We start from the raw sequence: 23,405 nt of genomic DNA on the forward strand, positions 1-23,405 counted from the left end.
CAACAGCTCTATGCACATGACCACAAATAAACGTCTTAAAAGTGAAAATAGGACATCAGAACGCTAGCAGCGTCGCTCGTTCACGTATTTAGATTGTTTGAGTTCAGTGCTTTCAAAGTAAGAACAGTTGTTATTCAAGCAGTGTTAATGCCCAATTTGAAATACTTGGATGATGATTTGCTTGGTCTACATTCGTGCTAGTTTCCATTTTATCGCTGGCCGCCGCTGCTTTCATTATATCACTCATTGTTTAGCTCGGCTAGAGCAGACTGCTATTTTCTGTAATCTGTTCCAATATAGAGTGTCTACAGTATCTTAAACCCACACTTCAGACTAAATTGGAGCTAAAGGAGATAAGATATGTTTTAGAAATATTATGTGCAGCTATATCTTTTTAAGTCTCTATTTCTACAAAAAGGAAAACATTTTCAAGATAAATAGCACAATATAGTATGTGCAACTATCTGCCTCATTCTTCTCGGTCAAAGTCATAACTCCAAAATACCTTATCTTTCATCACAATATCGAATAGTATGAGTATTTTTGTACATTTGTCTCTGTCCAAATCCCAATTTTTTAAACAAGCACAGCTGTTTAACACTCAGAGTGACTCAGTCAAGCTGAAATCATTTAGAAGTCATACTTTTTGAATTAACATTCATTGGCAGATGCTTATTTTCTTCCCATTTCCTGCAGCAGGGCACAAGAACATGGTTTTCTTTAAATAGTCTTTTAAACATGACTTTTTAAAAAATCACTGCATATCTGTTGTAGCTCACGGGTCGCACGCATGGGTATTTTTTGCGTCCATCTTCACTTCCTACATATAAGTTCCAATTAATTTTCTTCACTGAGAATTGCCACATACAATCAAGTCTCATTGGCGGGTGTGACAGACAGAATTTGAGTAGTGAGATGAGCTGGAGAATGTAGGCAAAGAAAGCAACACCATTTCAAATGTTCTAATCCTTTTTTGGGCTGCAACACCTCCCAAGTGTGGTAAGAGTCGGCATGGCCTCTTGGGTGGGAGAGAGTGACAGAGACCAGACATCCATTTCCAAATGCAGTGAAAAAATAATTCACAACTGTGTCTGTTTTCATTTACTATAAATCCCTGCTCTGATGTTTGGTAATTTATGGTTTTGTGAAAATACACACACAATCCCTGGAGTCCCACTAATACCCCCCCCCCAAAAAAAGGAATTCAGTGACCGCGGAGTCTCATCTGCACTTGCTGATGGCTCTCCAATGGAGTGAAACAAGAGGTTCATCCTGCTTCTTTCTGTGCAAAATGCCCAGTGTGCAGTAAGCTTTTATTTTACCTGGCCTCCCCCAACCACCTTCTGCGCGGGTGAGCCCCGCACCTGTTGCGACTCGTCCAGCAGATTACGGCGATCCTCCTCCCTCTCGCAGTTTTTTTTTTTTTTCAGCTGACCGGAGCTGCAGGGCAGTTTGGAAACGAAGCTTTTCATTTGACTGAATGTCTGCTTTGCTGTCTATCTCTCGGGTGTCTCTGTTTAAGCCACCTCCTTCCCTCCCCGCTATCCCTACCCCCATCCCACTCCACTTCTGTCAAGCCCAGTCTGAGTCTGGTTGACTCTGGGGCTCCACACAGGAAGGAAGGCTCAAATATAAAACTTGCTGGATAAACTGCTAAAGATAAAGCTGCGGATTAAAGAAGCTCCAAAGAAAATTAAAAGGATTCTCCAATAGGAAGAGCTGCAGGCATGAAAAGCCAGACTGTGCTCCTGTCTGCGGCGCTGCTGGCCCTCTGTTGCCTGCTGACCCCCAGACAAGGGGAGAGCGCTGGGGGGATTGTGTCCCTGATGCACCCTGAAGGAGACAAGCAAGAAGGGGATCTTCTTCAGGATGAGCCTCAAAATAGTGAAGGCCAAGTGGAGAGCATCAGCAGCGAGGCCACAGTAGAGGCAGGTCAGTAACATTTGAAAGTAGATCCAGTGGTACTGCACAAGGGGCAGTAGGGGCAGTGCCCCACCAGATCCAGCAGATGGCATTCATTTTCATTTAATGTGTATTTTATAATTCCCTCACTTTTATGATCCCTTTGCAAAATTGATGTGTAACGTTTGTCTTGCATGTGTCAAACTGACTTTCCTCCAGTTTGCCATTCAAACGATCTAGTGGGCGTGGCTGACAATTGTGCGTGGCTGACATATGCCAATTTTGGCATTGCTTGAAAAGTGAGCAATTGGAATTCTGCCCAGCAACAAGTACCGACTCAAAAGTATGACATGACCAGCAAAAAATACCTGAGGGACTACCCTGAGCAATTATATTGATCTACGATGCTGTGTATAAAAAGTCTCATGAATTGCACGCTTCATAAAATAGAGTATTTGTTTTCATTAAACTAAAACTTGAACAGATTAATCGAAATTTCATCCTGATTATTTATAAAAACGTTATCACTACTGCTTTGACTACTTTGAAGCACAAAGGCAAGTAAGAGCAATGCATTCCGATGCTTCTGGTGCTTTTTACTCAGCATGTTTAAACACTCAGGACATATGAGTCGAAGAGGAGAAGAGCCTCACATGTAATACACATCAGGCCCAAGTAGCTGCTTAATGCCTCCCACTAATGGCTGTACCTTTCAGTGGGGAAGATGTCGCAGAGGTGCTGGTGATGTATTTATTGTTAAACTGGTGGGATTTGTGTGACTGAAACTGTGTGGCTCATGGAAAGAAAGTTTTTCCATGGAAGTGTCTGAGAACAGCATGCAGTCTCTGGCCTGAAGGAAATACTGATGAACTTCTGCTGAGCTCTGAATTAGTTTAACTGTCTAGACTATGGTTTTCCAACCTTGATTGAGACGAGGCACATACATTTCAAAATTCTCACAGCATAATCCCCTCCAAAAAAGTAATTCTGAAATAATAGTGATTTGGTCTTAATTTATTCAGATTCTGCAGTCATTTAATATTAATGCCTGTCACTATAAACTGGATGTATAATATATATATATATATATATATATATATATATATATATATACATATAAAATGCCAGATTTTTGAACGAGATTATTTTTATTAATTATTTCAAAACTTGTTTTCACCATTACTGTGACCTATAACATATGGTTGCTGTTTTCAAATTTTCCAAACGTTCATATGAATACACCTCCCACCTTTAAATGTGCCACAAATTACCCCCCCACACACACACACACATTCACACACAGTAGGCTTTTCCTGTCATTATCCCCACCCCATCTACCAGAAGCCTGACAGTTTTCTGCTAACACTGACTGTTTTTTGAAACTGTTCAAAATTCCCTCCACCTTGTCTAATGCCCGAGCTCCCACTGAAAAAAAGCAGATTCCAAAACACCATGCTTCCACCACCACGGTTCACGATCGGGATGGTATTCTTTTGGTTAGGGGGAGTGTCGTGTGAGGATAATCCTACAAGAACATCTGAAATTGATTTGGGATTATACCAAAAGCACTTTAAACGGTGGCAGGTGGGTGTGCTGAGACCCTTAACACGAATTTGAATGTTGTTGATTAATTTTGAATACAAAGTGATTCCATGTATTAATGGGTGTGCATACTTGTGCAAATGATTTGAGTTATATATGTTTTTCTCCTCTTGGAGAGAGAAAGGGCACGTTTTAAAATATTTATGTAATTTATTTCAACAAAAATCTGACATCCGAACAAAGATATTTAGACATTTTATATCCACTTGATGTCAAATAAATTAATAAAGGTTGGCAAAAACTGCACTAAGACACCCCCCTCACAGAAATTTTATAAGATGCAGAAAATAAATCACTCAATGCATAAGCTTACAAATAATTAGCTAAAGAGGGCATTTAAAGGTTTACATTTATTATTGGGCATTACCAGATTATTTTTAAATCTCTAAGCTTTCATACGTTCATATGTTCAGGTAATTTTGGCAGAGTGAGAAGAGCACCGCAGGAGGGCAAAAAGAAGAAAAAGGACAAGAAAAAGAACAAAGAGCCAAAAGATCCCAATGCCACCAAGAAACCCAAAGAGAAGAAAGGGAGGAAGAAGGACAGACAAACAACAACAACAACGCTTCCACCCACCACAACAGGTCAGGCTCGGAGCAAAGTTTGTACTGAGACATATGTAAATGAGAAGTTGTTGACTTTGTGTCTATGTGCCACCTTCAGCTATCCCAACCGAACCACCCACAGAACCTGAGCCTTACACCGACTACGCCTACCCTGACATTGGTAAATTGCTCATTTCATCATCAGCAATGACATCCCTCAACACTTATTTTCAAACTTTCAACTAAGGGTGGCATCGGCACCGATGTGGGTACTCGCCCATCCCTAAATTCGACTAAAGTCTAACTTTTTTTTACTACATATTCCAAACCAATTAGTAGTTTAACCATTCAAATTAATGTAATCTATCAGCATGTTATTAAAAAGTAGCATAAAATAAAGGGATCTGTAAAATGATTGGGTCTCTTTGTGTTTTGTTCCTGTCAGACAATGACTACTGGAAGCCAGAAGATGACTACTGGGAGGCTGATCCCACTCCATCCAGGCCAGCCTCGGAGGTCACCGATTTTCCATACGATTACTGGAAACCAGAAGAGGAAGATCCAGAGGCTCCAGTGACAGAGGATGATTTTGACTGGGAACCAGTGAAGAAAGACCCGCCTGCTCCAGTGACAGAGGATGATTTTGACTGGGAACCAGTGAAGAAAGACCCGCCTGCTCCAGTGACAGAGGATGATTTTGACTGGGAACCAGTGAAGAAAGACCCGCCTCCCCCAGTGACAGACACAGACAAAGAATACTGGAAACCAGAAGAAAAAGTCCCCTCCCCACCAGTGACGGACCCAGAAGAAGAATATTGGAAACCAGAAGAGAAAGACCCCTCTCCACCAGTGACGGACCCTGAAGAAGAATACTGGAAACCAGAAGAGAAAGAGCCTCCAGTAACGGGCACAGATGAAGACTACTGGAAACCAGACGAAAACGATCCATCTCCGACTGAGATCGATGACTATGAAATCTACTGGAAAGAGGTGGACCCAACACCCGCCGGCCCAAAGGTGGATGAGAAGACTAGGACAGATGACATTGATTACTGGGATTCCACATGTATGTCTGCTTCTTTCTTTCTTCTTTATTCGTCACTTCCAAGGAATGTAGTGTGTGTGGACGGAGAGTAAACAAAATGGTGAAAGAAAAAAACCTTCAAATTCAGGCCAATGCTTTGGGCATGTTAGGGTAGAAACGAATATAAGGGGCATGTCAGTTTATTTAAGACCATCTTCAACAACGCCATAACAGGAAATAGATGGAGATTTTGCCTGACTGGTTTCCACACGTGAAAACTGACTGACTGCCAAACTATTTGCAGAGAAACAGAAGCATCTTGTACATGCAAGTTTATTCTGACGATGCACCCAGTGACAAGGAGATGAATGTGAAAGGTTACATCTGGTCAAACTCGTGACATTCATCATCCTTGACAGTGAGCCCCAAAAGAAGAGAACTTTGATGAAGCAAGTCTTTTAAGTGGGGCTGAGGTAAAAAAGTTGTCTCGGTTAAAGTTAAACTTTTGTAGTCTCGAGTGTGACGACAAGGATCGAAAGAGTGTCTTTGTGCGAGTAGGTTATGTGTGATGCATGTGTGCCCCTTATAAAGACGTTCACAAGTTCAGTTCTATTTATATAACTGTCACGCTGTTAACTGCGATAAATGATTTAGGAGTAAGTTAAAACTTCAGCAGGACTTTTTCCATATATAAAACTGAGCTCTTACTATAACCAAGTGCACTATATAGGATGGTAACTCAAATATGCTAAAGTATTTGGGGGAAAAAATAGTAGGAATGCTATTAAATCCCTCACAGATTTAATCGTGCAAGTAAAGTAAACAAGGAGGAATCAAGGACTTTGTCATTAGGCTTTTTTTAGTTGTTGGATTTCTGATTTCATCTTTTCTTGCTGCAGTCGCGGTGCCAGAAAAAGCTCCACTCCCAGATGGTGAAGAAGTCAGCCCCGAGATCAAAGTCGAAACTCTCCCAGGTAGCTGCTGACACTCAAACATTCCAAAGAAGTGAAACGACCACTTGTCGATCAGCATGTGATGAACACTCAAGGAGTCGAGGCCCTCGAATCTGGACTGGCCGTGGAGATAGATTCGATATTGCCTCTGTCTGCGTTGTAGGGTTGAAAGCTTTGAGTAATAATGACTAATTCAACACATGAGAATAACATTAAAGTGAGGCTGTCCTACTTTTCAGACAGGAGGGGGTGGTTCGTGGTTGCATGCCTCACAGACCAAATTTTCCATAGTGAAGTTTTTTTTCCCAATCCTGAGGTCTGATCAAAACTTTGTTATCATTCCTATAAATTTAAACGGAAGATTGAACTATTAAACGAGACAGTGTTTATATTCATCCAAATTGAGAACAGTTGTTGTGGTTGACGGGTTGAAACTTTCTATAAATCACAGAAATGGAGTCATCCCAAGAAATGTGAAACAACTTCATGTTTGTTTATCTTTTCTGTAGAAGAGACGACAAATACTCCACCCTTTGAGGAGAATTGGTACGATGAATACGACGAATACGGAATGAGTACGTGCCCCCCCACCCACACACACACACACTGACTTTCCATGACCAAATGTTTCATACGAAGCACTGTCTGGACAGTGACTTTCCAAATAACTCTTGGCTTAAACATAAGCTTTTTCTCCAATTGGTGAATCCTAATGGCATATACAGAGATGCAATGGTTCAATAAAGCTCAATTATCCTCCATTTTCTAATTTTTTGCAGGGAAAAAGGAAGGTGAAACTGATGACAAATGGATGGAGAAGGAAAGAGAGCGAGCACGAAAAGAAAGGGAGAGAGAAGAGAGAGGTAGGACTCCAAAGTGTTTTTCTTCTTTTTGTTATTTATTTAACAGCATCATGCCAGACGATTTGACATATGATACTTTGCTTGCCAGGGTAAACATGGCCTGTGACCCAAGTGCAAAAGTAATGGCAGATAACAGCATGGTCCCTCCCACTAGTTCCCCTCATAAGCGAATACAGATGTGATTTGCCACTATGTAAATGGACTTTTTTGCATTTAACCAAAAAGGTTTTCCCCCATAATTTGTTACATGACTTCAGTGGATCGAGCTTGGTAGCGATGGCATTGCTAAAATATTGTTCATTTGGTGATAAAGGCATCAAAATTGGTAAAGTCGCTGCTTATCATATTTGAAATCACTCCAGAGTGGGGGTCACTGCAAGTTTAGATTGGTAATTATTTATACGAGGCATTTTAAAGTGGAAAAAGTTTATTATAATGTAGCAGAATGAAACACTGACCTTGAACCTTGAGCAATACGGTCAGCTCTCACATCCAGAATTGGATACTGTGTCTGAAATTGTCAAAACATGAAATGTTACAAGCAAACAGGACATCAAGTATCTATATTTCAGGGGGGGGGCACAAAGCAAACGTTTATTTTTATTTTTTCTACAAATCTCCAAAAATCTTAAGAAAAATGCTGATAAAGATTCATCGTATGTTCCCTACATGAAACAGGTGCAAATGTGGTAAGGAATTCCCAGAAGAAAAAAAAACTCCATTTGGTCTGGTACTTAGGGAACATATTTCGGGGGGGGGGGGAGGGGGATGGGGGGGGGGGGGGGGAGTACCCCTGCACCCCCCTCTAGGCCTGCCAGTGCATTCAGCTACTTGTTAGAAAACAACTAGTTGAGCAATGTGGGCTGAACAGTTAAATGTGTCATCAAAATTGTCATTATATTAAAAAAAATAAAATAATTGCTTATACGAACACTGAGTCATCTGATTAGACCTTCGGAAACTGGCCTGTTCTTCTGGTACGTTGTCACGGATCGGAATGGAGCAAGGCGACCAAATGCAGCTTGGACCAGGGTTTATTGAGGGAAAAGGTAGCTGGAAGGGAGGATGAGGGGACAAACCAACAGAACCGGCAAACTAACATAACTTCCTAACAAAACCAACAACACGACTGACCAACAGACTGGATAACAGAAACGGAACTGACCGACAAAGACGTGAGACAAAAAGACATCGACGATCCGACGGGAGTGAGGGGCAGACAGGACTTAAATACAAGACAGGTAACAAGAGGCAGGTGACTGATTACATTGATTGAGGTAACACAGGAGGGGAGGGGCGACATGAACAGAAACCATGGTAACAAATAACATACTAAAGCAACCAGAGACGAGTCGTGACAGAATGTGTTTCTTTAAAAAGAATAAAAAAATCAAATCAAATCAAATAAAAAGGAAAGACTGTTAATTGGCAAGTTAAAATCAGCGAGACCTACCAAAACAGAGGGATCTGAAAAATCTCAGTTTAAAATGCAATTCTAATTTTAGATTTAGTTTGACCAGAGCAAAACAACTGCTCTTTTCTCCTCATGAAGACTTTTGGCTCAAGTAATTTCCAAAAACAGTGATGATTCCCCTGATGACTTGTTGGTCAGAGTAGAAAGGGGAGGTGGGACCAATTCTGTGGAATTTGTTTTTTTGAGACTGTTTTTCTGACCTCTGCCAGAGAGAGCACAGAAACTGAAGGAGGCCGAGGAGCGAGCCAGGAACAGACCACGTGTCTTCAAAGAACCAAAGAGTAAGTCAAATGCTGTCCACAGTCTGCAAAACATCGTGTGAGCTTTCTTTTTTTCCACATACTGTTATGACTATTCATTCTATGCTGTGTGCGCGCCTATGACAGAATGTCCTCCCCTGGGGATGGAGTCCCATCGGATTGAGCCAGACCAGCTTTCCGCCTCCTCGACGTCTCAGTATGATTTTGCACCGCAGAGGGCACGCCTCAACATGCAGGTACACATCAGTCAGCGTGTGCACACAGCACAGGCATCAGTTACCTCCACTCAGGTTTGGAAACACACTTTACACATCAGACTCATGCTGCAAAAGAATTAAGTGCAGATAGTGCAATATAAAAAAAAAAAAAAAGGACTTGTTGAATGAATAACTCAACAAAGATTTTGCAGCAACCTTGTCCCCATCTCACCGGCTACAGGGCTCAGATGATGAATATAACCCTCGAGGCGGAGCATGGTGCGCAAACTCAGAGGACAAGGTCCACTGGTTCGAGGTTGACGCTCGGATTGATACTGAGTTCACAGGAGTCATAACTCAGGGTCGAGACTCGCAGAATGAGTGAGACACAAAAACATGTGAAAACACTTGCCACTCTCTCCCCACGGGCCTCCTTCACTTCATGGATATCCCTTATGCCATTGCAGGAGTGACTTTGTGACATCATACTTCCTGGCTTTCAGCAATGACAGCAGAGAGTGGACACCCATCCATGATGGATATGCTGACTGGGTGAGCTCACCTGACAACTTTCCCAAATCCAACTATTTTATGCATTATTCCACTTCTTTAATCTCATTTTCCTTTTCCTCACTCCAGCTCTTTTTTGGAAATAGTGATAAAGACACTCCAGTCTTAAACCAGCTGGCGGAGCCTGTCGTGGCACGCTACATTCGAATCATCCCTCAAAGCTGGAATGGCACACTGTGTATGAGACTGGAGATTCTGGGCTGCCCAATGCCTGGTGGGCATAACACACACACATGCACATATGTACATACATTGTATTCATTTCATTCTCTCCTGCTCACTCAGACCCAGATACTGCCCAGTACAGGCAAAATGAAGTGACTCCAGTAGATTATCTGAAGTTTAAGCATCACAGCTACTCAGAAATGGTTTCAGTGAGTATCCTGTAAAATCAAAGCATCTTTTTCACTATTTGAAACTGGTGATTTAATGATGAGTGTGACATTAAAATCACCTAATCCTAACCAGGGTGCAGGCCACCTTTGGCCCAAAGTCCGCTGGCCCCTGAACAGGACAAATTGTGTGGAGATTCTATGGCTGGTTTAATGTGTTGTGTGTTGAGAAAAAAAAACTGTAGTATGCCTTTCTATCTGTTTTTCAGCTTATGAAGTCAGTGAATGATGAGTGCCCCCAAATTACCAACATCTACAGCCTGGGCCGTAGCTCCAAGGGACTGGACATCATGGCCATGGTGATCTCAGGCAATCCAACGGAGCATGAAATAGGTAAACATGGCTTGGAGAAAACAGTCTGATGTTAAAAGTTCAAATTGAGGTTTCCAGTAGTTTAAATGGAATTGATTTGGGATTTAACACCAGATTGTGTCAATTGTTGATGGCCAACTTTAAATCTCTGGCATTCCGTGCAGGTGAGCCGGAGATACGCTACACAGCAGGTCTCCATGGTAACGAGGCGGTGGGCCGGGAAATGATCCTGCTTCTCATGCAATACTTGTGCAAGGAATACAGAGACCGAAACCCCCGAGCTCAACGGCTCGTGGACGGGATACGCATTCACTTGGTGCCCTCACTCAACCCTGACGGACATGAAGAAGCTTTTCAAGCAGTGAGTTAAAAAAATGACTCTAGGAGATGCCTGGGAATGGTGAATGATGGGAATTTTCTCCTTGCTGCAGGGCTCAGAGCTGAGTGGATGGACCACCGGCCACTTTACCAATGATGGCTTTGACATTTTCCAGAACTTTCCAGATCTAAACAGCATCCTGTGGGATGCAGAAGAAAGAGGCATGGTGCCCAAACTATTTCCCAACCACCACGTTGCCATACCCGACAACCTTCTACAAAACAGCACGGTAAGTTTCATGGTTTTCTTCAAAATTGAAGTAATGTATTGGTGGGTGGTCCGTTAGATCCAATAGGTCTTTCTCTGGTGGACTAAACACTATCAGAAGTACTGACCTACATTTATGATCCCAGATTGCTGTTGAAACCAGGGCCATCATCTCTTGGATGGAGAGCCACCCATTTGTGATGGGGGCAAACTTTCAGGGTGGTGAGTCATTTGTGGCCTACCCATACGACAGCTTATATACCAAAAAGCCTGCTGAGGACGTGCCCCACAGCCGCAAGAAGAGACAGTACGACCTTACGACTCATGGTTGGGCATCATTTTTGTAAACATCCTCTTCATTCAATTTTTTTTTCACACAGGTATGAAGAAGAGGGCTTTGATGTGACCGAGTGGGGACACGGATACCGGGAGGAGCCAGATCAAGACCGGGGAAATGGAGGCTATCCAGATCATGAGTGGAGAGGGCATGGCTATGACCAAGGTCATGGCTACGACCAGGGACACGGTTATGACCACGGGTACGGTCAAGGCTATGACCACAACCAAGGTTATTATCATGGCCAAGGATATGACCATGGCGAAGGCTATGACCATGGCTACGATCCCAGCTACCACCATGGTTACGACCACAGGGAGGAGGACGATGACAGGGAGAGAAGTGGCGGCTACCATTATGCAGAGGCCGGGGAAGATCTGCGAGAGATCGCGGATGAATCCCTCTTTAGGTGGTTAGCCGTGTCCTACGCATCCACACATCTGACTATGACACGGAATTATCATGGGTCCTGCCACGGGGACGTCACCACAGGGGTGCACGGGATCATCAATCGAGCCAAATGGAAGCCGATCACAGGAAGTAAGTAGAGACGAGCAGCTTCGATGGCTGCTGTCTCCACCTTTAACTTATTGTGCAAGCACACAAGATCTAAGTTCTAATAATGTCTCTTTCTCCCTCCTCAGGCATGAATGACTTTAGCTATCTGCACACCAACTGCTTGGAGCTGTCCATTTTCCTGGGCTGTGATAAGTTCCCTCATGAGAGCGAGCTGCAGCGAGAGTGGGAGAAGAACCGAGAGGCCATGCTCATCTTCATGGAGCAGGTTGGACATATACACTGTCAACAAACTATTTGGAAGAAATTAATTTCTTAAGTAAACTGTGGTCAGGGCCAGTGAGTTATTGTCTTTTGTTAAAAGCACAGCTCTACATCTAAAAGATTTTAATTTTGTAAGATTTTTCTTGGCTGCAATGCTTCTATTAGATGTATGTGGATGTTAGATGTTTTTTCCACCGAATCAGAGTTCACCAACTATGTGTTGCAAAGGTCATAAGATGTCCAAGGCCTTACTTAAACTAGTATATTGTTTTGTCAATCTAGTATATTGTCATGTCTTTATGTGAGGCTAATTGAACTGTTTTTGTGCATAGGTTCATCGTGGCATTCGAGGTATCGTGAAGGATGAGCAGGGCAACCCACTTGCAAACGCCACCGTGTCTGTAGACGGGATCAACCACGACATCACCACAAGTCAGATCACATTCACAAATCACATATGAGGGCCACATTTGTGGTTGAAGCCAACATTTTTCCCCATTGTCTCACTGTAGCTTCAACCGGAGATTACTGGCGGCTGCTAAATCCTGGCGAGTACCGCGTAACGGCCAAAGCTGAGGGCTTCTCCTCCTTGACCAAACTTTGTGTGGTGGGATACCAGTCAGGAGCGACCACATGCAGCTTCAACTTGGTCAAGTCCAACTGGGACCGAATCAAACAGGCAAGTCAGCATGCGACAACAGTATGGTACTTTGGCATCAAATGGAAATAATGTATTTTTCCATTTGCCCACAGATTTTGGCTCTCAATGGCAACAAGCCAATCCGCCTGGTCAGCCATGGTAACACTATCGTCCAGCCCCCTGTTATCAACAGCAATGGCCGTGTGGTTAATAGCAATGTTGGGGTCTTGCAAAATTCCCGACTCACCAAGGAACAGTTGAGGAGAGTCAGAATAGCTCGTATTAGACGCCTCCGGCAGCAGAGGTTAATGCGGTTGCAATCGACGACGACAACCACTACCCTGCCACCAACAACTACCACAATTCCCACAACGCTTGGGACCACCACACCCTGGTACGACTCATGGTTAATAGAGGAGGGACAGTCATCGACACCCGGTGCCTTCACTGACTCCCTGGACTACAATTATGAGTACAAGATTGATGCTTATTAAAGCAAATTCACTGCTTTCACACCAGAGTTACATCAATCCAGAAATCCTCCGCTCAACCAAGCTTTACAGTTCAGTTTATGATGGTTGAATGTTAGTGAACTATATGCTGGAAATATGTCTGTCACATTAATAGCTTGACATCACAGCAACACGGTGATGACTTCAATCGTGTGCCATGCATCTTTAATCATAGATGAGAAAAAAATGGTTCTAAAAATTCACATGTAAAAGTGCCAATTAAATGTACAGTATGTAGTTCATCACAAACACAATATTGCAGAACACCAATTGGTATTGTATGAATGTGTTTTTGTATTTTTACAAAGGAAATGAAACTGAACAGAACTGGCAAACTGTACTGCTTGGTGGAAACAAACCTTTGAGTAATCAACGTTCACATCTGCATCTTAAAATCTTCAATAACGGTATAACACTTGAAAATATGATTCTTCATTGACAAATGATCTTTTCTGTTTATGATGCATCTTTCTGACACAATATTCAGTCTGTTATTCTTTTTTTTTTATTGCAGTTGCACATTAAAAACAACTTTTTTTAAACTCAAGATGTAATTATTTACAGATTCATCCTCTGTGAAAAAAACACTTTACAATAGATGAATGCAGTTCAACTCAGGCAAACCTCACAATACTGTCCCACTGAATACGTGTGAGCTGACTTCACTACCCTCAGTGGCTGATGTTCAACTCACTGTCGTCGTCGTCGTCACCCGCAGAAAAGGCCGAGAAGCTGATTGGCTCGCATTCAAGAGTACGCAAGTTGACAAGACATGCTGTTTGGGTGCTGTGAAATGTTGGCACAGTCACCAAAAGGATTTCCTGGCCATCAGCACCTGGTGAAGTGAAAGCAGTAGTGATTCACTCACTGAATTTCTAAAGCAATGCAAAGAAGAAGGGGAAAAATACTTATTGTAGCGCTACGTTTGCTGTATGACTAATGGTAACTTACTTTTCTTGAAAACAAATTACCATTAAAATGAATGAAAATGTCATTTATTTGTTCCAGCCCTACAAAGGTCAAAGTAATCAATATAATACGTGAAATAATTTTAATACATTGGGTAGGTAAATTCGCCCTAATTGCACACACACAAACCTGTGAGGCGCTTTGACCCAAACGTTGGAGCGTTCCCGCTGAAGTAAACATGTGGGCACTCTTCCAAGATGAACGGATCTTTCGTGTAAAACGGGTAACAACCTAACGGACAATCCACAGATATTGCATCAATCAGTCGAGATTATTCTACAAAGTGCAAAGAGCCTGTCGTACCAAGGGTATCGGGAGCGGTAGGAGCAAGGTGTCGCAATCGGAGTGTTTCTTCCAGAATCTCCAGATGACTGTTCATGCTGCTGTAGCGCTCAATGTCACTGATATTCTGACCTGAGGTGCCCAAGAACCTGAATGGAAGAAAAAGGTAACTTTCAGAAAATTCATAGGGTCTTCTTGCAGCACACAGCCTTACTAAATGTGGTTGATTAAGCAACGCCCAAACCTTTTCAAAGCTGCTTTTCATTTGCAGAGGGCAGAGTATGCCAGCTAGTACAACTCAGACTTTTGGAAAGAGTGAAGAATGATAGGCAAGGTAAGCACCCATTCTAGAGGTCAACACATTGTTAGTAAATTTATTAATCAGAACTAGATTTATTTTTTGCACCTATATCTTCCTTCATTACTCAAGCTACCACATGAGTTTTTTTTTTTTTTTTAGTGAGATACACCATCAATCAACTTCTCTAACTTCAGGTGTTTTTTTTTTCTGGATTAGGGTATGAGATGTCAAGTCAAGAGTAGGGGGCAGTGATGCATAACATGACAGCCTGGCTGAAAACAGATGGATGAGGCTTCATTATCAGCATTTTTAGGAAGAGATATGACTGGTCCAGGGAAGGACGTAGACTGAGCGTTCTTGGATTTGGAGGACAAACATGCAGATGCTTCAAGGATCCTTATCAGAAAAACGTGGTCGGCCAGTTCTGATTCCCCTGACCCCAAAACCGCTGCGTGCATAACAATTCCTTGATTCAAAGTCTAGTCAAAGTCGCATGCAACTTACATCTATCAGGCTGCGGAAGTAAGTAGACTGAGCTGAGAATGACGAAGACAGAGATGGGCAAGCTGGTTAACTTTCTCAGCCATGACGCAAGAGTTCATCATGAGTTCAAGGCAAGAGGAATCCATACAACTTGCCAAGATCAGCAGAGTTTTAATGGCACTTGAATAAGATCATGACATGAGTTTCAAGTTGCAAATTCAAGTACATACTATATCTAGTTGGTAGGTTCCATTATTTGAGTTTAAATGTTTTATATATTTATACATTACAGTGATCCCTCGTTTTTCACAGGAGATGCGTTCCAGAACCACCAGCGATAAACGAAATTCCGCAAAGTAGAAACGGTATGTACATTATTTGGAAATTTCAACTCCATAAGTGTTAAATTTCCAACACGTAGTATTTCTTGTTGACCGCTAGAGGGCATAGGTGTATTGTAAGTTAATGAAAAGTGTGGTTTACCTTGCAAAGCAATGCAAAGTGTCCATCTTTAGAAATGCCGCACTACACTAACCAGGGGGGACATCATGCATAGCGAAATCAAACGGAGTCATAGTTGTGCATGATCTCTTGTTGCATTGTAGTCCTGTACACAATATAATGGCTTTTTGAACCTTCCTCAATTCTTATACACAACATAAACCTTTCTCAATCCCACACTTCTGTGCATGTATTGTGCCTTTACAGTAAATAAAACAACAACAAGTGGTATTGTCACGTGTCCCGACTCCTATTGGTGCTTCTTCCCTCACGTGTGGCCGGGTGCCGCCTCCTGCGCTTGAACTCAGTCACGTCTGCAGTGATGCACTTTGCTCAGGGGCACGCCCCGCGCTATCAGCGCTTATGGCCGCTATCCCGACTCCTGGGTAGTGCTTTTTTCCTAACAGTCCGTATTGCGCGTGGGTGTCCTGCCTCGCTCGTGACAGGCTGGCTGCCGCGCTTCCCACGCTTGTCCCCAGTGACGCACATTGCTCAGAGACACACCCCGCGTGATCAGCGTGTATTTAAAGGCCGTTCTCCCGTCACTTATAAACACGCGAAGTAGCACATTTGTGAAAGGTGAAGTGGCGAGGGACACCGTATACCTTTTTTTTGTTCACATTCATCAGTATATAGCTGGGCTTTCTTGCAATATAGGTTTCAGAAAATGATATTTTTTGTACTTTTCATTGAGCTATTAGAAGATGAATCATTCTGTCAACCAAAATTGAAAGTGTGTGCATATGCATGCTGTTGTTCCTCACCTCACTCCATCCACAGTGGCCTGGTATGGGTTGGATGCCAACTGCAGTGTGGGGTAGACAGAGGACAAGGGGAACATACAGCGGTGCAGAGGCTGCTGAGGCAGTGTGTAGTTGGTGGGGTCATACTGGCCGGGCATCACATCCACTGGAACAGAAGCCTTGAAGGGGAGGAGAGTAAAAAGTTTTTCAGTAGTCAACAAGCAGCTCTAAGTAAAAGAGGGCACGAGGGGGCTGTAGGGAATCTCACCACCAACTGCAGAAGCAGCTCATCCAACAAGCGAATAGCCTCCACGCTGCCAGCTTGAGTCTTTTTGGTCAGGTACTTTGCCTAAATACACAAACAGGAAGTTATATTTAAAACAGCAATTGCGTGACTTAAACCGTTATGTATTAAGACTGATAGAGGAAAACATAACTGTCTCGTGACACAGAGAGCGGACAGAGCCTTTTATCACTTAACACTTAGAAAACAGTGTAAAATACATATCTATATCGCCACCTACAGGACAAAGACGTTCGTGTATGCCTTTGCCACATGCAGGCTACGTGGTGTGCAGCTGCGACTCATGCATGACTCACCTTGGTTGCGGCATCCTTGTCCTGTGTGCTTTGACTGAGGAGATTTCCCGCCATCAAGACCCTCGATATTGTCGCCGCTCCACTCTGCTCCCCCTGGTCACCGAGCTGACCTGTTACCATGTCAACCAGTAGTTGTAGGCCCAGCATGCTGTCTGCATGACTACTACCGAGACCCAGCCCTGAGACGAGCAGCAAAAATCTGGAAAGAAAAACAAACACATCAATGGACAGGCCAAAGCAGTACCATCCAAGGCAAGCCAAATGACGTCAGTGTTGTTGCAATGCGAGTCAATGTTTGGAGTCAAAGCTAAACCAGTTGCATGCTGCAGACAACAAACAAAAAGTAGATGCAGAACTCCGCACACTGATCAACACGGTTGAATTGCTGAGTAGCAGTTCACGTTTATCTTTGTACAGAAGGCTTAAAAATGGATTTGAATATTTTTTGTGTGTTTACCTATCAGCATTAAGCGCAGGTCTCACAGTCTGTGCAGGGAGATCAGCTGTGCAGAAGTCCTCCACTGTGAACTTCCCGTCATTCCTCTCAGCTCCATACACAGCGATAACACTGCCTGGAGAAAACAGCAATCGATGAGGTACTTGATTCGTTTGTATGACATCAAGCAAAGTGAAACAAAATCCCTCACCTGTGACACACCTATCTCTGTCAATTTTGCCTTCCAGTTTGATCCTCTGCAGCTCATCCTCCAGAATCAGCTCATCATTGTCACTGATGTATTTGACTCGTGGAGGCTGGGGCAACAGGTTGTGCTGAAGACAACAAGATAGAGAAAAATGAGTCATGACAAACAACGACTTGAAGCTCTTTAGATCTGCATCTGGTTTATACATTTCATCCAGAGAGTATTCATTCATTTTGATATTTGCCTTGCTACAAAATGGAATTGTTTAATTAATCTTTTTTTTTAATGAAAATAAACCTCAAATGAACTTTTTCGGCTGTTATTGTTGGGGTGCTGTGTCCATAATTATCAGGGAAAAATAATTCAATCAATTTTGAAATAAGTGCATAACATAAAATGTGAGGTGCTAGGAATACTACCCAGATGTAGCTAGTGGTGATTTGATGTACGGTACTGCTAACCTCCTCACTTATCTCTTTTAGGATGGATGGCTGCAAGTCCATACGCTTGAACAAAGTTCCCACAATGCAACACTGTTCACCTGTCTGAAGATCACAGAGTTTCCGGGAAAGCACATTTGATCCTACCAACAAGCAAAAAAAAAAGGGCACTTATTACACCAATCACACTGCATGCATCACAGACGTGATTATCCACGAGTGTGCTCTGAGATATTGTGCAAGTAATCTATCTTGGTTCATCAATCATTTAAATACTCTTCTGCTGTGCATCCAGTTTTTGTAATATTTTTATTTGGTATGTTGTAAGATTATGTTCTAATGTAAACTAATTAAATTGGCTTAATATATATATAGAGACATTGCTGTGTATGTGCTAGTGCATTCAGTCATGTAACACATACCCCACTTTTGTTGAGCTTTTGCCGTGAGTAAAGGTCTCATCTGCAAGAGTCGCGCTGAATAAATATGAGCATACTGACGACTGAAACTCCGTTCTCCAACTCCGAAGCGCTCCGAGCATGGACTGTAGGCCGTGGAAGCTCTCTCAAACACGGGTGCCAGGTCTTCGGCAGGATGGCACAGAAGAGAGGAGCCGTCTTTCCGCGCGCTCAGGTCGGAGAACATGATGGTTGTCCTAATGAAGTTAAATCGGTGTTAGCAAAGCAATGAGGTTTGCAAACAAAAAATAACAGAACGCTTTCGAATGTGACTATTTTCAAGAATGTAAATTCGCATCTCTTACCTTAGTCGTCTTGTAATATAAGATTTAAAAACCAAATCGCGTTAAATTCAGTAGAGACGTTTGTTATTGCTGCGCGAGTTTGAGAACTACCCGCGAAATGCCCGCTCCACTAGAGATGTTTTGTAACCATGGAGATTAATCTCACGTAACCGCCGATGGCTAACTGTTCAAATTGGCCTTGTACAACACAATTTTTTCTGGTATTACCTGAAAAATGTAGTGCTTAAAGTTAGGATGCAGTGTATTTCTACACCAAAACAAATGTCATTATACATAATTGTTAAATAAGTGAATTGTGTTTTTGGAAGGAGTTGTTGACTAAGTAGAGAGTCTTTCCTTAGGAACATTTCTGTTTGACGTCTTTCCGGTCACTTGTATATTCTCGCGAGACGCGTTAATGAGCAAGAAAAAAATTAACTCCTATTAGAACGTCGGCATTTGCTAAAAATTAAACCAACGCCTTGATAGTGTGATAGAAGCAGAGTGTGAACGTAAAATAATTATTATCAAACAAAATGGTTTTAAAGTGTGTCAGTGTGTGACTTAAATTTTTTTCAAACGTATTCGTCGCGTTAGTTTGACGTCACAATAGGGTCGTCGCAACATACAGACACGCCATTTTTACTCGTCTCTGTACCCCGCGATTGCAAAGAGATTCGGGCGATTTATCGACTCGGTTTCTAAGTGAGTTGCAAAAAAAATGCAAGGAAACCGAGGCCCTCAACAGAACCATGGTCCAAACCGTCAGTCTGGCCAGGGAGACCAGAAGAAACATGGAGGAAATGCGAACGGCCAGGAACCGAGCGACACAACTCGCCCGAACGAGGCCCTCACACTGGACCTGCAAAGCTTCAGGAAGCCTGGTGAGAAAACCTTCACCCAGCGCAGCAGGCTGTTTGTCGGAAACTTGCCTCCCGGCGTCACGGAGGAGGACATTGAAAAGCTGTTTGCAAAGTATGGCAAGGCCACTGAGGTTTTTGTCAACAAGGACCGAGGCTTCGGCTTCATCCGCCTGGAGACTAGAATTATCGCCGAGATTGCCAGAGCTGAGCTGGATGATGCCCCGTTCAGAGGTAGACCCATCCGCGTTAGGTTTGCAACACACGGTGCTGCTCTGTCTGTAAAAAATCTGCCAGACTTTGTGTCCAATGAGCTGCTGGAGGAGGCCTTCTCCGTTTTTGGGCAAATTGAGCGAGCTGTGATCATTGTGGACGACCGAGGGAGACCCACTGGAAAAGGCATTGTGGAGTACACTTCCAAACCAGCCGCAAGAAAGGCTCTGGACAAATGCAATGATGGCGCCTATCTCCTTACAGCCTTCCCTCGCCCCATCACTGTGGAGCCTATGGAGCAGCTAGATGATGAAGAGGGTCTGTCCGAGAAACTCATAAACAAGAACCAGCAGTACCATAAAGAACGCGAGCAGCCGCCACGATTCGCTCAGCCGGGCTCCTTTGAGTATGAATACGCTATGCGCTGGAAGGCGCTGATGGAGATGGAGAAGCAACAGTACGAGATGGTGGACCGTAACATGAAAGAGGCTCAGGAGAAGCTGGAGGCTGAGATGGAGGCAGCACGACATGAGCATCAGGTGATGCTGATGAGACAAGACCTGCTGAGGCGGCAAGAGGAGTTGCGCAGGATGGAGGAGCTCCACAGCCAAGAAGTGCAGAAGCGAAAGCAGGCCGAGCTCCGACAAGAGGAGGAACGCCGGCGGAGGGAGGAGGAGATGCGCATGCGCACTGAGGAGATGATGAAACGTCAGCAGGAGGGCTTCAGGGGCAGCTTTCAGGGAGAGAGCCGTGAGCAAGACATGAGGATGCACATGGGCCCCACTGGCATGCCGGCAGACAGCGCTCCTCTCATGGTGGGCCCGGGCAATGCCAGCATGCCTGGAGGTCAGGGGGGCTTCCCCAGAGGCCTCCCCGGACCAGGGGACTATGTACCGAACAAGCAACGCAGATTTTAAATCCTGTTTGCATACTCAACTGTTATTTGTTTGTTTTTTCAAAGACATGATAGTTCAGAGATTCACTTTTGTCTTTTTTTTTTTTTTTTTTAAAGTGGCATGTATGTTTATTTTCCCTTACATAGTACTTTTGCATTAGCTTTTTCTTTTCTTTTTTTAAACTTCTCAATTGAGCCATGTTTTATTTTTTTTCGTATGGATATAAAAAGATATTTGTTCTGAATTTGTTGTTTTCTGTAATTAAATTCTATATGAAAACCTCTGAGAGTCAAGGCAGTTCCTTTTGAAAAAGACAAGCACAAACACGCAATTTTTGGGATAGCTAAATCAACCAAGTTTATCACTGTAGTTAGCCTGATAAGCATTATAGTCCTGACAATACGTAGTCATTGAGGAACTAATTCATCTTCAACAATCCCTTCGATGATTCACAAGATGGCGCCAATACTGTATGTTGTAGATATAACACTAAATCTTTGAGGTAATTACATATGAGGTGGTCAAATATTGTACATAGTGGACCAACAAGCCATGACAAGGTGTTTTATTTTGTTTCTAATTTGTGAAGAGTAAGTTATTAATTAAAAGCACTATTGATCAGAACATGCCAACTTATCATGAGTCATTAGACCAAGAAAGGAATTCCCTTTCCTGTATCACCAAAGGTGTGTCACAGTCTGCAGACTATGTGCGTCAGTAAACTTAATTTCCTGCTAGCAAAGAGATGTCTTATCGATGTTTTCAATCAGGCAAACCCACACAACCCTTTTTACCTTATCTTTTACATATTTGCACAAAGCCCATAATTAGGTAATCCCAATTAGTCATGTCCGGTTGTTATGTTTTAATTCTAAAATATAGCTCTGCTTGCCCTTCATTAATGTGTACTAATTTTTGCAACATTAAATGAATTTGTGAAGTGTTTTTGTGTGCAAATTGACAAATGTTCTTTCCAATGACCCGATTTTGTGGCAGTATACCATGCCATAGAAAATATTAATGCTTAAATAAACTCAAGGTTTTTGAACAACTCTTCTGAAGAGGTTTCCATCTATCATTTTGAGCCTCCACTTAACCTATTGTGTGTATTCACATGCTGAAATATTCTGTATTATAAAACAGATTTATGGCATTGTATATAAACCCCTTCCAATCAAAAGAAACATCTGTCTCTGAAAAATATCACCTGTGATATTTTGGCGATGTTTTATTGGAGAGCAGTAAAAGGGGCTGTATACAGACAAGCGTGCAGACCTTATGGGGTCAAAGGTTAAGTGTTGATGTTTCAGCAGGTATTTTGCTCAGTCAGTTAAATGTTTCTCTTTTTTTTGTATATTGATAATCTTATCTGAGGCTCATCTACCAAGTACCCACTAAAGATGAGTAACTCAGATGTGCATGTTGGGACGTGTGAGTGGCTTTTTTACAAACATGTCTGAATTGCAGATAGTTGAGGGGCTTCTTATCTTTACTGCGTAAAATCTTTTCAGACAGTTAAACAAGTGATGGTTCAAATCTTGCTGAGCAACGTACGGAATGATTAATGGATTGTTAAAAAAAGAGAAAATATATTGTCAGGTTCAGAATCAGCAAAAGGATCAGCAGACAAAACCAGTGAGGCAGAATGTTGAGTCTTTTCTCGCGAGGAGTGCAATCAGACTTACAGCAGTCCCGAAATACACTAAAAATCTGTTTTACACTCCTCGCTCTTTTTATTTGGAAATGCCCTACCCACAGTGTGAGACGATTAGCCCTTAAGGGGGGGGGGGGAAGAGATTGTGGCTTCGTCTCGTAAGAAAAGAAACAAAGAGTAACGCACAAAGTGTTGCGTGCAGATATGGCTATATCAGCAAAACAGTTTAAGCGATATTCTGAGAGATAAAAAGAGAAAGTGACGTTCTTTAAGGAAGATCAGAAGGTTCATGACGCATCGTTTGACGTGTTGTTTTCACGATCTGTTCTGGTGGACGCTGAGCTGTCAGCAGCATCTTGTTTGACACAACCGTCATCTCGCCCCTGACCCAGCCGTAATCCTCCTGTTCTGTTGTACAAGATAAGAATAAGCAAGGCAAAGCAGCAAGCATACTGAACAGTAACATTGTGAATAAGTACTCATTAGAGAACGCATGATAACATATATATACAATTTTTCTAACAATTCCCCCCTGTTTATCATAAGTTCTCGGGGACTAACTTATCACCCATATGGCCACTTCAAAAGACTTTCAGCCAAGGGATCACATTTCGCAAGAACTAACTTACACGTGGGAGGAAATTGAGTCTTAATCGTCAAAGCCAGAGTTACGAAACAAATCGGACAGGTTTACCACAATGGATTCGCTGACAGAGTCGTCACTAGAGAAAGAACTCCCGTCGATCGAAAGGTCATCCCTTTGGAGCAACGGAAAAGTCTCAGCTGGTGGAGAGATAGCAGTTGTAATTAGCTTATTAATTAAGGATCGGAGACAAGGAATGCAGCAACATCCACACAGGGTCAAAATGGCAGAGAAAACGGCAATGGAGACCAGGACCGAGGAAACCAGGGTGCAGTACTTTCCGAACACGTTCAACCAGTCGGTCCAAACCTCCGTGTTCACCCCACTGTGTTCCTTCATCCTCCCATTCAAGGTCCTCAGACCCTCAAGGGCCTGGGACAGGCTTCCGTCGGCTGCGGTATTATTTGGAATAAATGTGCAACATTGCTCACCAAACATGGCGCAGACACCGCCCTCTTTTGAGAGTAGCATGTCAAGGGCCATTC

General features: G+C 42.9%; 3 protein-coding genes and 1 long non-coding RNA gene across 6 annotated transcripts; 2 read left to right on the forward strand and 2 right to left on the reverse strand.

Annotated features, from left to right (window-relative positions):
- The first annotated feature begins 1,506 nt into the window (after positions 1-1,506).
- Positions 1,507-13,491, forward strand: aebp1b (AE binding protein 1b). The gene is made up of 22 exons (XM_088375336.1): positions 1,507-1,932; positions 3,918-4,088; positions 4,168-4,230; positions 4,495-5,115; positions 5,973-6,047; positions 6,536-6,601; positions 6,806-6,889; positions 8,573-8,644; positions 8,750-8,859; positions 9,062-9,201; positions 9,288-9,372; positions 9,460-9,604; positions 9,676-9,764; positions 9,992-10,115; positions 10,259-10,455; positions 10,526-10,702; positions 10,827-10,987; positions 11,061-11,557; positions 11,662-11,801; positions 12,130-12,229; positions 12,310-12,476; positions 12,551-13,491. Exons 1-22 carry the CDS (start codon positions 1,728-1,730, stop codon positions 12,929-12,931), a joined length of 3,870 nt encoding a protein of 1,289 aa, XP_088231462.1. The 5' UTR covers positions 1,507-1,727; the 3' UTR covers positions 12,932-13,491.
- On the reverse strand, positions 5,858-9,827 carry LOC148398107 (uncharacterized). Of its 3 annotated transcripts, none has more exons than XR_015858517.1 (4): positions 8,055-9,827; positions 7,348-7,400; positions 6,259-6,368; positions 5,858-6,178 (listed from the first exon to the last, which is right to left on the reverse strand). It is a non-coding gene; the product is annotated as an uncharacterized LOC148398107 (long non-coding RNA). The 3 variants fall into 3 exon arrangements; XR_015858516.1 differs by having other exon boundaries at positions 7,842-9,827; XR_015858515.1 differs by having other exon boundaries at positions 7,822-9,825.
- On the reverse strand, positions 13,093-18,825 carry pold2 (polymerase (DNA directed), delta 2, regulatory subunit). The gene is made up of 11 exons (XM_088375338.1): positions 18,676-18,825; positions 18,335-18,567; positions 17,934-18,055; positions 17,476-17,599; positions 17,286-17,400; positions 16,829-17,027; positions 16,497-16,577; positions 16,250-16,407; positions 14,222-14,349; positions 14,048-14,149; positions 13,093-13,784 (listed from the first exon to the last, which is right to left on the reverse strand). Exons 2-11 carry the CDS (start codon positions 18,555-18,557, stop codon positions 13,621-13,623), a joined length of 1,416 nt encoding a protein of 471 aa, XP_088231464.1. The 5' UTR covers positions 18,558-18,567; positions 18,676-18,825; the 3' UTR covers positions 13,093-13,620.
- A 416-nt stretch (positions 18,826-19,241) lies between these two features.
- Positions 19,242-21,674, forward strand: nono (non-POU domain containing, octamer-binding). Its single transcript, XM_088375339.1, has one exon. It carries the CDS (start codon positions 19,376-19,378, stop codon positions 20,642-20,644), a length of 1,269 nt encoding a protein of 422 aa, XP_088231465.1. The 5' UTR covers positions 19,242-19,375; the 3' UTR covers positions 20,645-21,674.
- The last annotated feature ends 1,731 nt before the right edge of the window (positions 21,675-23,405 follow it).

This window comes from Syngnathus floridae, chromosome 5 (assembly GCF_059516105.1).
Source record: "Syngnathus floridae isolate MCC-2025c chromosome 5, RoL_Sflo_1.0, whole genome shotgun sequence".
In the NCBI taxonomy this organism is placed as follows: domain Eukaryota; kingdom Metazoa; phylum Chordata; class Actinopteri; order Syngnathiformes; family Syngnathidae; genus Syngnathus; species Syngnathus floridae.

Coding starts and splice junctions, on each gene's coding strand:
- aebp1b (XM_088375336.1), top strand. CDS start 1,728: ATGAAAAGCCAGACTGTGCTCCTGTCTGCGGCGCTGCTGGCCCTCTGT. Junction 6,602..6,805: donor ATACGACGAATACGGAATGA/GTACGTGCCCCC, acceptor AATTTTTTGCAG/GGAAAAAGGAAGGTGAAACT. Junction 10,116..10,258: donor TCCAACGGAGCATGAAATAG/GTAAACATGGCT, acceptor CATTCCGTGCAG/GTGAGCCGGAGATACGCTAC.
- pold2 (XM_088375338.1), bottom strand. CDS start 18,557: ATGTTCTCCGACCTGAGCGCGCGGAAAGACGGCTCCTCTCTTCTGTGC. Junction 17,401..17,475: donor CAGAGATAGGTGTGTCACAG/GTGAGGGATTTT, acceptor TGTTTTCTCCAG/GCAGTGTTATCGCTGTGTAT. Junction 16,578..16,828: donor ACAAGGATGCCGCAACCAAG/GTGAGTCATGCA, acceptor TTGTGTATTTAG/GCAAAGTACCTGACCAAAAA.
- nono (XM_088375339.1), top strand. CDS start 19,376: ATGCAAGGAAACCGAGGCCCTCAACAGAACCATGGTCCAAACCGTCAG.